This window comes from Dermochelys coriacea, chromosome 15 (assembly GCF_009764565.3).
Source record: "Dermochelys coriacea isolate rDerCor1 chromosome 15, rDerCor1.pri.v4, whole genome shotgun sequence".
NCBI classification, from domain to species: domain Eukaryota; kingdom Metazoa; phylum Chordata; order Testudines; family Dermochelyidae; genus Dermochelys; species Dermochelys coriacea.
In genome coordinates, this window is record NC_050082.1 from 21,724,297 (window position 1) to 21,738,988 (window position 14,692).

Below are 14,692 nucleotides of genomic sequence, written 5' to 3' on the forward strand. Positions count from 1 at the left end.
GTAGTCATATAATCTGAACCACAATCCTTAAAATGTATAAGTAATGCATCAAATGGGTAATATTCCTTTTGGAATAAATGTGGCAATAGTGATATAATAGTAATATTATTCACTTATATAGCTCATTTCATGTAAAGAACTCAAAGCACTTTGCAGACAGCTTTATTCTTTGAGATAGGGTAGCTCTGTATTATCCTCATTTTACAGGTGGGGAGACTGAGAAACAAACAGGTGAAGCAACTTGCCCAAGGTCACATGGCAAATCAGTGGCAGAGTCAGGGTAGTTTCCAGTCTCGTCATCCTAAGCTCTAAGAACAAGACACCCTAGTTCTCATTCTCCATTGCCCTGCTCTCTTTGTGGTCACTTACACCAGATATGAGTGGTTGCATTTTAAACTCACTCTGCTGTGGCATAACCAACTATACGAAGTGCAGAGCAGTGGAGACTGAGGCTCATTGCCTGTGTTTATATGTCCCCAATTACCACAGTATCTGAGCACCACACAGTCCTTAGTGTATTTATCCTCACAACACCCAGATGAGGTACAGAAGTACTATTTTTTTCACCATTTCACAGATGGAAAACTAAGGCACAGAGAAGCTAAGTGACTTGCCTAAGGTCACTCAGGAAGCCTTCGGCAAAGCAGGAAATTGATCCTGGATTTCCCAGGTTCTCGACTAGTGCCTTTACCACTGCACCATCCTTCCTCTAACTATGTAAGCACTGTTTTCTCTGACGTTTTTGTAGAACGCTAATGGCTACAGAATACCGTCTGGAGCAGGGCTCCGATGGTTAAAGGACAAGGCTTAAAACAAGGTACTTTCAGGTGACCAACAGGGCTGTTAACTGAGATCAGCGTGAAGAGGTCTCCTAAAGTACTCACTACTAAATCCTGGGCACATGCACGCTCATACTGTGTGGAATCTCCACCAGGTGTCATCCTCTAATATAATAGTGAGCTGTAGCTCACGAAAGCTTATGCTCAAATGTGTTAGTCTCCAAGGTGCCACAAGTCCTCCTTTTCTTTTTGCGAATACAGACTAACACGGCTGCTACTCTAATACCTGACTGATATTCACTGAGTGGCAATCAGGGTAGGGGGAGTACCCTAACAGCTCTGATGACAGAAGGGAGTTTGGCACCAGAAGTTCTCTGTACAGAATCAGGGAAACTCTTGAAGCACAGAGCTACTGCCATACATGTGCAGTGGATAGAGCACTGGACTGGGAGTCAGGAGACCTGGATGCTATTCCCTGGCTCTGCCACTGGCCAGGTGTGTAATCTGAGGAAAGTCACTGCCTCTTCATTTCTTTTATCTGGTTAAACTGTACTTTCTCAGGGACTGTTTCTCACTCTGTGTACAGCACATAGCACAATGGGTCCCCAAACTCAGTTAGGACCTGGCACTACTATAATGGAAATAATAAATATCAGTAATAATTAATAATGAACAGTGGGTTAAAGAAGAGGGCATGCTGTGTGATGGGATCTAGTACTCACCCAAGTCAGACCAGACACATCACCTGCTCCATATATTACTGGCTCATACTATTTTTAAAGATCAGGTTTCCTGAGTCTGCTCCTCAGCCATCCCCAAGAGAATGATTTTGTGCCTTCTACCCCATCAGGCTGGCTAGACCCTTAAAAACAGAACTCTCATTATCCTGCAACAGTGCGTTAAAACACCACACCTGGCTAATATCATACAGTGCTGTGTTGCTACAGTGTTCTGAGCATTGCTATTGAGTTCTGTACGGGGAGATCAGATACATGGAAATGGAAATCCTGGTCCCATGGAAGTCAATCCCATTGTCTTGACTGGGGTAAGGATTTCACTCCCAAGTGTTACCTTGCACTTGGTGCAATTTATGGTACCCTTGTCCCATCCTCTGTGCCAGCAATTCTTGGGAGGTCAGTTGAAAATTAACATAAGCTTCATTTTTATAAGGATAGGTGAAGAAGAGGAGACCTGGTGTCTGATGACAGAAAGATGGGCGAGGAGGAAGCGTCTAAACCAAGGGTTTGTTTGGTCTTTTAGGAAGCTGAGATCCTGAACACAGCAATTCTCACTGGGAAAACTGTGGCTGTCCCTGTCAAGGTGGTCTCAGTGGAGGAGAATGGGACCGTGACTGATCTTCTAGAATCCGTGGAGTGCAGATCGTCTGATGAAGATGTAATTAAGGTGAGAACCTACCATTTAATTAAGGGAAGGCCACATCCTTGCAAGAAACGCTGCCAGTAGTGTTCTCTGACCTGCCAGGGTCTGTTCTGTGTGTGGCTAGTTTAATCCTTTCCTGACTATCCTTCCATTAAAAGACAAAGAATTATTATCATCATTGTAATGTATAGACCAGTGCACTGGACCTATTAAAACACACTGAAAAACCCAAATCTCCACCAGCATCTTGGGGTGTGTTTATCAAAAATAAAAAAATAGATAGGGAGGCCAGTGATCGACAGGGCACAGCAATGTCCTGACCACACCCCTGCACCTGTAGCTCTATCTTAGCTCTACACCCACAGATGATTCCTTTACACTGGGATGACTCTGTCTTGGCTGGCTATGCTGGCTTCAGGGCAAAGTTAGCACAAACTCTGATGCAGGGGAGACTCTTATTTAAGGACTTTGTATTTGCCTAACTTGCAGTTCTCTCACCTCAGTGTAAATCTGGAGTAGCCAGGCAGGGGTTAATGGCATTCCAGCATGGTAAAAGTGAAAGGGCGAAATTCTGCTCTCATTTCAATGGGGTTGAATCAATCAGTGGGGCTACACTGGGGTAACCGACAGCAAAATTGGTCACTGAATGGCCAGAAGACAGTGAAAGACCGTTTGTGTATTGGTAAGTGTAACTTATACCCCCTACCCTCTTATTAGTTACTTTCTCCTGTTTCATCCCTCTCTTCCAATCCCACAATGGGCATGTCTACACTGCAGCTGGGATCAACCCTCCCAGCCCGGATAGACGGACCTTTGTAATAGGGCTCGCACTAGTGCACTAGAAATAGTTGTGTGGACGGTGCATCAATGCAGAGGCTTCAGCTATTCACCTAGCTCAAGCCCACTTTACTCCCTGGGTCCAAGCCTGGGTGGCTAGCTCAAGCTTCTACTGCTGCATCCAGATAGCTAAGTTTAGTGCATTAACGCAAGGCCACCAGTGCAAGTCTGTTTCCCTGGGTTGTGCAGCTCACTCCCAGCTGCAGTGTAGACATACCCACCAAGGGACTGGAAGTAGAGCTGTACCCAGTGAGAAAGTTACACCCGTTTAGACTTAGGCTCAGACTTGCTTGTGCTGTGTAACTCATACTACCGTTCACCTTTTCTCTGGCCCCTTGTCTCCCGCTGAAGTTCATTTGATTTCTTGGTCATTCCTAGCTTCTGCTTGAAGGGAAAGTAAACATATGTATTAAAATGGACAAAGTCTTGAGAAATGCGTCCAGAGATAGCAAGTGCTGTGAGCCTTATTCTGCTGAGGACCGGAAAATGAAAATGAATCTCCATGTGATGGGAGGAAAATTGTTTTGCAAGTGGAGTGCCTCCCACTCATAGGTGTGATTTGGAAGAAGAAAGAAAAAAGAAAATTTGTGACAAATAAAGCACAAACACCTACACATGAGAAATTACCCAATGTGTATGATGTCTTTATGAGAGAAACACACTGAAGCATAATCCAGTTTCTTTTGCCACTGATCTCTAAGTATGGTAATCTGACTTTCAGGACTTTCTGCATTAGGGGACTGGTCCTGCAAACGTTTGGGCATGTATGTCACTTTTCACACAGAGGTATGACACACAAGTGTAAAATGACTCGCATGGTTTTCAGGATCAGGCCCCAAATGTGTAAGAAAAAACACAGCTAATAAACTCAGTGCTTTCTACATCCCTTCAAGCCATGCAGCATGCATGTCCCAGTTGAACTGTCACCTCTGAACTGATGGCACCATGTGACCCCTCAAGTTCAACATTTCCTTATTTCAGTTCTCAACGCTCACAACTGCTCTACTTTAGAATAAAAGCACCCTGAATTAATTCTCCATTCCTTTTTTTTTTAATTTTCACTCATTTAACCTGCCAGCACATTGTTAATTCCAGAAATGATTTAAAAAAAAGAACTAGATAAATTCATGGAGGATAGCTCCATCAATGGCTATTAGCCAGGATGGGCAGGGATGGTGTCCCTAGCCTCTGTTTGCCAGAAGCTGGGAATGATCAACAGGGGATGGATCACTTGATGATTACCTGTTCTGTTCATTCCCTCTGGGGCACCTAGCAATTGGCCACTGTCGGGAGACAGGCCATACTGGGTCAGACCAAAGGTCCATATAGCCTAGTATCCTATGTTATGATTGCCTCAAGTCAAAAGGTTCAGATCTGGCTTTTGAACATAAAACTAGATGATCCTAATAGTCTTAATCTGTAAATCTATGTAGTGACATCTCATAGTGGCCTTGATCATGAAAGGTGCCAAGTACCCTCAACTCCTGTTGACTACAAGCCCATCTCTAGAACAGTTACTCTTCTGGCTTCAATGGGGATTAAGCGCCTCACAGGAGATAGTCAGATTGGGCCATATTTTTTTTCTCATGGGTTCACAAGCCTCATTATGCATGTACTGTGATGCGCTATAAAGGATTGTAGATTTCACCATCAGCTTTCTGCGGAAGTGAAATGGCCATTTGGTTTATTCAGTGTGGAGTAATATAACTATGAATACTAAACATTTTTAAAAAAAGAAAAGGAGTACCCGTGGCACCTTAGAGACTAACAAATTTATTAGAGCATAAGCTTTCGTGAGCTACAGCTCACTTCATTGGATGCTGTAGCTCACGAAAGCTTATGCTCTAATAAATTTGTTAGTCTCTAAGGTGCCACGGGTACTCCTTTTCTTTTTGCGAATACAGACTAACACGGCTGCTACTCTGAAACCAAACATTTTTAAGAAACCCAGCATATCCCATTTGGTTGATATATGTTAATGGACAAGGGGAGACAATGATAGACAGTGCTGGAGAGAGATGACGGTGTGAGGTGGGTACAATAAACCTAATAACAGAATGACAACAATATGGGTTTGTCTGGAGTTTGCCATTATCACCACAGATACTCACAGCTGGCTGTCCTTACAGACAGGCTTCTCTAGAAGAGAAAATGAGATAGACAGCCAAAAATTAGCACTAAAACCAGGCCAGCTAAAAGAAAATTACTTTGTGAATCCAAAGTTGTTGGTTTTTAAAAATATTTTTAAACCTAATCCATCTGGCAGCCAATGAATGCCTTAATCACTAAGGGCCTCTCCCTGAGCTGGTGTAAATCAGCCTCATTCCATTCAATGGAGTTGTGCGAATTTACACCAATTGAGGATCTGGCCCTGTGTGAAATTTTCCTCAGCCAAAGGTTGACGGGAACATTGCGTTCTCTCAGCTGCGCATTTTCCCATTTTAATTTGGATGCACACACTAGCGGGATACGTTTAGCTCCAAATCTATCCTCTCTCGGCCCCATTAGCTGATATGTCTTTCCTAGTGGACATCTTGTAGCATTGAAGTGAGACTGAAAGCTCCATTTTGTTCCAGTGGGGAACACCAGCAACTGGAGGCTTTGCTTAATATTCCTTGATGTGAGCCCTTAAGCAATGCAGGTAATCAAATGTTACTGTCAAGGGAGCAACCTGCTGAGAGCTTCAAGATTACCTTCAAGTTAAGGAGGGAAGAAACAAGGTAACTAAACAGCTTGAAATGCATAGAGCTGTACATGATGAAAAGTGACTTTTGTTAGCTATATTTCAACTTTTCTGTCAGGGGATTGTAACTAGAGCTGTACAAATAACTGATTTTTCAGTTTGCTGGCAATAATGAAAAATCAGGGGGAAATATTGTGTCATATCGGCCCAAACAAAAAAATGTCCTTGCCCCGAAAAGCTGAAAATTTTTTGTTTCAGGTCAAACAAAATTTCATATTTTGATTACATCAAAACATTTCATTCACCCTGTAATGAAACATTTTGTTTCAATTTTGAGTTTTTTACTTTTTAAAAATTATTTTAATTACATTGCAGTAAATTTCACAGTAAAAAGTCATTTTGAATTGAGAAATCTAAATGTTTTCTTTCAAAAACATTTTTTTAAAAAATATTCAGGTTTTTTCAACTGAAACTTTTTTGTCAAATTCAGCACAAAGTCAGGTTTCAGAGTAGCAGTTGTGTTAGTCTGTATTCACAAAAAAGAAAAGGAGTACTTGTGGTACCTTAGAGACTAACAAATTTATTTGAGCATAAGCTTTCGTGAGCTACAGCTCACTCCACCGAATGCATCCGATGAAGTGAGCTGTAGCTCACGAAAGCTTATGCTCAAATAAATTTGTTAGTCTCTAAGGTGCCACAAGTCCTCCTTTTCTTTTTAGCACAAAGTCAGAAAATGTTTCAGCTGGCCAAGTCTGTATTTTTCAGTGAAAAAAATTTTGGCTGAAAAACTTCGCCTATCTCTAATTGTAACATTTACACCCATTCTACTTGTTTTAGGCCACTGCATCTTCACAATAATACCTTGTACAGAAGATGAGGCCAAGCAATTTGAAAGTCCAGCATGTTATACATTTCCTTTTTAAAATCTACACAGGGTTTCCATTTATCTTAACAGTTGAAAACCCAGCCATCATTCTGGTGGCTTCTGATTACACATGCCTTTCTGTCTTTCTTAATCCTCTTTTTTTTTTTTTTTTTTCTGCTTCTGCAAGATCCTTCTGAGTCTGGTAAATCTGCCACTGATTTAAAAAATTGATTTGTTTAATGTAGGTTCAGAAAGAAAAATTACAAATTAGTTGGCATGTATTGCTGAGCCATTGTGGAGATCATGGACCACATTCTTAGCTTATGTAAATGAAATCAGTTTACATCAGCTGAAGATCTGGCCCCTCTTCCTCTGTATGGTGATATTTATAGAGAATGTGTTTGCACTTTAAAGTGTTAATAAAGAGGCAGTGTGGCTATGAATAGGTGGGTGGGTGTGAAGCCACCATATCTCCTGTGCCATTTCAAAATTAGACTGGACAGTGAAATGTAGAATACAGAGTGATCCTTATTAAATAGCTAACATTTGCCTTATTAAATAGCTAACATTTGCCAACCGTACCACAGTAGTTTCCAGCATTTAGAAAAAGAAATAAATGCAACATCCCAGCAAACAATCCTACACTGGCAGAGGAGAAGGCAAGTCTTGCCTTGGGTCCTTTTCATCTTTAATTTCATCTAAATCTGAATCCTAGTAAGTTAGTGGACACCCTTGTGTTGTCTGGAAAGTGAATAGGCACCCTAGCGTGCTGCACTAGTAGCATCATCACAGCTGAAATCTTAGAAGATTCCAGTTTTTCAGTAGAGGCCCAGGGAAACACAGCATATAGCTACACTGCAATAAAACACCCCTGGCTGGCCCACGTCAGCTGACTCAGGTTCACAGCGCTTGAGCTGCAGCCTATGAAATTGCAGTGTACACATTGAGGCTTGGGTTGGAGTATGGGCTCTGGGACTCCGCAAATGGGGAGGGTCCCTGAGCCCAGGCTCAAATGTCTACACTGCATTTTTATAGTCCCAGGAGCCTGAGTCAGCTGACACAGGCAAGCCACAGGTGTTTTATTGTAGTGTAGACATACTCACAGAGACACATACCCACAGCATATATCCAAGGTGGCAGGTTCTAATGGGTCACTACTACAAAGCACCAGGAAGCTGTGGGATGGAATTGGAAGTGGATTGGAAGTGGCACACAGTGCCCTAGAATGTAGCCCAGTGACTGAAAATTGTTGCTTATGAGACAGACTTTGAAATAAGTAAGTGGTTGGTTCGGTTCAGTTCTTGCTATTCAAGGCAGGGTCCTCATCCTTGTACTTATCTTTAAAACACCCAAGCAAATGTTTGGCACTATATGAATAACGGAATAATAATAGGTTTCAGAGTAGCAGCCGTGTTAGTCTGTATTCGCAAAAAGAAAAGGAGTACTTGTGGCACCTTAGAGACTAATAAATTTATTTGAGCATAAGTTTTTGTGATATAATAATTGAGCAAAAAGAAAAGGAGTACTTGTGGCACCTTAGAGCCTAACAAATTTATTAGAGCATAAGCTTTTGTGAGCTACAGCTCACTTGATGAAGTGTAGCTCACGAAAGCTTATGCTCTAATAAATTTGTTAGTCTCTAAGGTGCCACAAGTACTCCTTTTCTTTTTGCGAATACAGACTAACACAGCTGCTACTCTGAAACCAATAATTGAGCAAGTGTCTGTATCCCAAAAATCATCCTTGCAACTTCCACTCTCCTTAGCAAGAGACCAGGAATTGAATGGGAATAGAGACGACTAGCAATGGTCCCTGAGGCTCAGACACAGTGGTGGCATGGGGTGGTCAAGCTTGCATTGCCATTGTCTGTAACTGATCCAAGGCTATAGTCGGGGCTTCACAATCCAGGACTGTCAATCCACCAGCATTTAATTCACTTTGATTTGGACTGGGTGTGATTTTAAAGTGGGGACCCTGGGATTAGGTTTTCACCATTCTACACTTAGCACTTGTACAATGCTTTACGTTTTCCATCTTTTGTAAAAACAACAATAAATCTGGAACAAGCCTCAAAAGAGAAGCAAGTATTATGGTCTGAAGTAAATAGGATGAAATTCAATAAAGACAAATGCAAAGTTCTCCAATTAGGAAGTAAAATCAGTTGCACACATATAAAATTGGAAATGACTGCCTAGGAAGGGGTACAGCAGACAGGGATCTGGGGGTCATAGTGGATCACAAGCTAAATGTGAGGGAACAGTATAACACTATTGCAAAAAAACCAAACATCATTCTGGGATGTATTAGCAGGAGTGTTATAAATGTAACCCTTCTGCCAAGCAGAGCCAGCAGCAACCAGGGCCGGGCTCAATATGTAGAGGTTCCTTTCCATCGATACAACACAGAACCGGCTCGAACCCCCACCCCTTGATACCTTTGAGAGGCAATACTTCACCACTCACAAGCACAGTCTTGAGTGTAGAAATGAAACTTTTAATAAAAGGAGGGAAGTAACTCGATGTTAATTTGGGAAAACACCGGAAACAGGGTTCATAAACGTAAACCATGAGCAAAAGACACACCCCCAAGTAAGTTGGGCAGTGTCCTTTTCCCCTCAGGCTCTTAAGTCAAGCAACCCAAAATGTGCCAGTTCCTTCTCTGCACACCACTCACAGTTGCTGTCCTTGGTCAGTGCAGACCTAGAGTTCAGAGGTGCATCTGCAGATTTCACCTCCCACCCTTGGTGGAGGTAAGGAGGCACCCTATTTGCTCCACTGCTTGAGAACTCGCCCGCTGCCCTGCTGGCTGCTTCACTGTGCCTCTCCACCAGCTGCCCTGCTGGCCGCTCACTCTGCTGTGACTTCTGCACATCAGTCTCTCAGTGATTTTCAGCTCTTTGCAGGCTGGCCAGGGACACGGCCCCACCTCAAGTGATTTCAACTCTCAGTAAGAAGAAAAGGAGTACTTGTGGCACCTTAGAGACTAACAAATTTATTAGAGCATAAGTTTCGTGAGCTACAGCTCACTTCATCGGATGCATTTGGTGGAAAAAACAGAGGAGAGATTTATATACACACACACAGAGAACATGAAACAATGGGTTTATCATACACACTGTAAGGAGAGTGATCACTTAAGATAAGCCATCACCCACAGCAGGGGGGGGAAAGGAGGAAAACCTTCCATGTTGACAAGCAGGTAGGCTAATTCCAGCAGTTAACAAGAATATCAGAGGAACAGTGGGGGGTGGGGTGGGGGGGAGAAATACCATGGGGAAATAGTTTTACTTTGTGTAATGACTCATCCATTCCCAGTCTCTATTCAAGCCTAAGTTAATTGTATCCAGTTTGCAAATTAATTCCAATTCAGCAGTCTCTCGTTGGAGTCTGTTTTTGAAGCTTTTTTGTTGAAGTATAGCCACTCTTAGGTCTGTGATCGAGTGACCAGAGAGATTGAAGTGTTCTCCAACTGGTTTTTGAATGTTATAATTCTTGACGTCTGATTTGTGTCCAGTGATTGAGCATTTAAAATAACAAAAGAGGCTCCTAATGAAGCCTATTTAACTCTTTCTTTGAACAATAATGAGGAACAGGTTAAACCAGTTTAGGGAGGACCTTTGGGGAGGGTTCACAACCTCCTGACTGGGACACCTGTTCCCATCCCTTTTACTTTCACGGGGCTCTGGCATTTGAGCCCTTGGCTTAATGAGGTTCTTTCATCTGAGGGTGACCCCCCCTCATCTGAGGGTAACCCCTCCCCCCGATTTGGGACAGGTTAAGCACAGTCCTGCTTCCCTGTATTCCTACAATAATTACAACATTGGTCACCATATTTCACTACCCCTGCATTCAGTACTAAAGTGATTTGTAACCCAACACCAGCCAAAGCTGATTACTTTGACACCTCTCTATCTGCTGAATATCTAAGCAGAGTAGGAACAAACTGTATTTATATAAACACATCCAAAGTCTAGCTTTCAGGGGAGCATTCATTCAGACCCTGCTTACATAATCAAGACACAAGGTGTAATTCTTTCGCTCTACTCCACGCTGATTAGGCCTCAACTCAAGTATCGTGTCCAGTTCTGGGCACCACATTTCAGGAAAGAAGTGGGCAAATTGGAGAAAGTCCACAGAAGAGCAACAAAAATGATTTAAGGTCTAGAAAACATGACCTAGGAGGGAAGATTGAAAAAACTGGGTTTGTTTAGGCCGGAGAAAAGAAGACTGAGAGGGGACATGATAACAGTTTTCAAATACATAAAATGTTGCTACAAGAAGGAAGGAGAAAAATTGTTTTCCTTAACCTCTGAGGATAGGACAAGACACAAGAGGCTTAAATTGCAGCAAGGGAGGTTTAGGTTAGACATTAGGAAAAACTTCCTTTCAGGGTGGTTAAGCACTGGAATAAATTGTCTAGGGAGGTTGTGGAATCTCCATCATTGGAGATTTTTAAGAGCAAGTGAGGCAAACACCTGTTAGGGTCGAGATAATACTTAGTCCTGCCATGAGTGCAGGGAACTGGACTAGATGACCTCTTGAGGTTCCTTCCAGTCCTACAATTCTATGATTATTGTTCAATTTTACCTATCTGGAAACTGAGACACAGAGAAATTAAGGCCCCGATCCTGCAAAGACTCACCCGTGCTTAGTTTTAAACCTGTGAGTAGATCCATAAAGTTCAGCAGGATTACTTATGTGTTTAACATTATGTGCATGCATAAATCTATGCAGGATCAGAGTGTAGGTGACTAAACCATGGCCAAATAGTGATTAGAACTGAGAAGTTTCTGGCTTCCACAAACATCCCATAGACCTCAATGCCTTGACAAAAAAACCCAATTTCTGCTGGCTTAGTTAAACCTCCATGTATCACATTGTATCATCACTGTATTTTCAGTACACCTGCTGTGCTTCAGACTTAGCCTTGTACCCAGAAACCTCATGTAATGAAGATAAAGGTAGATAATTAGTGGTCAGCCATCAGCATGGGGTTGTAATTACAGTTTCTGTTGTCTGGGTATTAGAACAGCGAAAATAGTAAGAAAGAAATAGTTGATTAAAAATTCCCAGTATACAAAGATTAAGGTTACAGTTCGTTTTTACTTTACTGTTCCTGGGTTGTTGGGGGTAGGTTTGTTTGTTTTTCTGTTTCTTTGGGTTTTTTTAATGTATCCATCACTGTAATATTTAAGGGGTCAGTTATTTTCTGCCTTCTCTTTTATTTCCATATTGTTTTTGTTAATAAGTAGAGATGGGGTTGAGTTAATCTTCCCCAGAAGATGAGGGCAGTCCTCTCCAGTCTTTGTTTCAGGGTTATGTTTATTACTAACTCCTTTCATTTGGGACTTCAAAGCCCTTTATAAAATTGGACCAAGTTCTTTCCTGATTTACACCCTGTGAAATCCTGTTGACTTGAACAAGGTTACATGAGATAAATCATAGTAGAAGATATAGGGCCATTAATTCACCATCAGTGATGATAAATGATCATTTAAGGTGATTTGGACACTGTAATCCACCCAATACCTCCAAGGCACATGTTATCATCCCCATTTTCCTGATGAAAAGAAAAGGAGTACTTGTGGCACCTTAGAGACTAACAAATTTATTAGAGCATAAGCTTTCGTGAGCTACAGCTCACTTCATCGGATGCATTTGGTGGAAAAAACAGAGGAGAGATTTATATATACACACACACACACACAGAGAACATGAAACAATGGGTTTATCATACACACTGTAAGGAGAGTGATCACTTAAGATAAGCCATCACCAACAGCAGGGGGGGGAAGGAGGAAAACCTTTCATGGTGACAAGCAGGTAGGCTAATTCCAGCAGTTAACAAGAATATCAGAGGAACAGTGGGGGGTGGGGTGGGAGGGAGAAATACCATGGGGAAATAGTTTTACTTTGTGTAATGACTCATCCATTCCCAGTCTCTATTCAAGCCTAAATTAATTGTATCCAGTTTGCAAATTAATTCCAATTCAGCAGTCTCTCGTTGGAGTCTGTTTTTGAAGCTTTTTTGTTGAAGTATAGCCACTCTTAGGTCTGTGATCGAGTGACCAGAGAGATTGAAGTGTTCTCCAACTGGTTTTTGAATGTTATAATTCTTGACGTCTGATTTGTGTCCATTCATTCTTTTACGTAGAGACTGTCCAGTTTGGCCAATGTACATGGCAGAGGGGCATTGCTGGCACATGATGGCATATATCACATTGGTAGATGCACAGGTGAACGAGCCTCTGATAGTGTGGCTGATGTGATTAGGCCCTATGATGGTATCCCCTGAATAGATATGTGGACAGAGTTGGCAACGGGCTTTGTTGCAAGGATAGGTTCCTGGGTTAGTGGTTCTGTTGTGTGGTGTGTGGTTGCTGGTGAGTATTTGCTTCAGATTGGGGGGCTGTCTGTAAGCAAGGACTGGTCTGTCTCCCAAGATCTGAGAGAGCGATGGCTCGTCCTTCAGGATAGGTTGTAGATCCTTGATGATGCGTTGGAGGGGTTTTAGTTGGGGGCTGAAGGTGATGGCTAGTGGCGTTCTGTTGTTTTCTTTGTTGGGCCTGTCCTGTAGTAGGTGACTTCTGGGTACTCTTCTGGCTCTGTCAATCTGTTTCTTCACTTCAGCAGGTGGGTACTGTAGTTGTAGGAATGCATGATAGAGATCTTGTAGGTGTTTGTCTCTGTCTGAGGGGTTGGAGCAAATGCGGTTATATCGTAGCGCTTGGCTGTAGACAATGGATCGAGTGGTATGATCTGGATGAAAGCTAGAGGCATGTAGGTAGGAATAGCGGTCAGTAGGTTTCCGATATAGGGTGGTGTTTATGTGACCATCGCTTATTAGCACCGTAGTGTCCAGGAAGTGGATCTCTTGTGTGGACTGGTCCAGGCTGAGGTTGATGGTGGGATGGAAATTGTTGAAATCATGGTGGAATTCCTCAAGAGCTTCTTTTCCATGGGTCCAGATGATGAAGATGTCATCAATGTAGCGCAAGTAGAGTAGGGGCATTAGGGAACGAGAGCTGAGGAAGCGTTGTTCTAAGTCAGCCATAAAAATGTTGGCATACTGTGGGGCCATGCGGGTAACCCATCGCAGTGCCGCTGATTTGAAGGTATACATTGTCACCAAATGTGAAATAGTTATGGGTCAGGACAAAGTCACAAAGTTCTGCCACCAGGTTAGCCGTGACAGTATCGGGGATACTGTTCCTGACGGCTTGTAGTCCATCTTTGTGTGGAATGTTGGTGTAGAGGGCTTCTACATCCATAGTGGCTAGGATGGTGTTTTTAGGAAGATCACCAATGGACTGTAGTTTCCTCAGGAAATCGGTGGTGTCTCGAAGATAGCTGGGAGTGCTGGTAACGAAGGGCCTGAGGAGGGAGTCTACATAGCCAGACAATCCTGCTGTCAGGGTGCCAATGCCTGAGATGATGGGGCGTCCAGGATTTCCAGGTTTATGGATCTTGGGTAGCAGATAGAATACCCCAGGTCCTGGCTCCAGGGGTGTGTCTGTGCGGATTTGTTCTTGTGCTTTTTCAGGGAGTTTCTTGAGCAAATGCTGTAGTTTCTTTTGGTAACTCTCAGTGGGATCAGAGGGTAATAGCTTGTAGAAAGTGGTGTTGGAGAGCTGCCTAGTAGCCTCTTGTTCATACTCCGACCTATTCATGATGACGACAGCACCTCCTTTGTCAGCCTTTTTGATTATGATGTCAGAGTTGTTTCTGAGGCTGTGGATGGCACTGTGTTCTGCATGGCTGAGGTTATGGGGTAAGCGATGCTGCTTTTCCACAATTTCAGCTCGTGCACGTCGGCGGAAGCAGTCTATGTAGAAATCCAGGCTGCTGTTTCGACCTTCAGGAGGAGTCCACCTAGAATCCTTCTTTTTGTAGTGTTGGCAGGAAGGTCTCTGTGGGTTAATATGTTGGTCAGAGGTGTGTTGGAAATATTCCTTGAGTCTGAGACGTCGAAAATAGTATTTTTGCGAATACAGACTAACACGGCTGCTACTCTGAAACCTGTGATTATGCAAGGCACTGAATTTAGCCGTATAGAGTGGAAATCTGTCAACTTCATGAAAAAACTCGCACAGATACAGACAGACATCATCTTCCTCTCCAAATGCAAACAGATGGACATCATACCGAA

At 42.7% G+C, this 14,692-nt stretch overlaps 1 protein-coding gene across 2 annotated transcripts in view; it reads left to right on the forward strand.

The window, feature by feature from the left end:
• The window catches only part of TMEM132D (transmembrane protein 132D), a 416,624-nt gene that overhangs the window by 343,588 nt on the left and 58,344 nt on the right, over positions 1–14,692 (forward strand). For both annotated transcript variants that reach the window (XM_038373445.2, XM_038373446.2), the window contains exon 5: positions 2,040–2,183. In XM_038373445.2, coding sequence (XP_038229373.1) covers positions 2,040–2,183 — 144 coding nt within the window. The remainder of the gene's footprint in view (positions 1–2,039; positions 2,184–14,692) is intronic.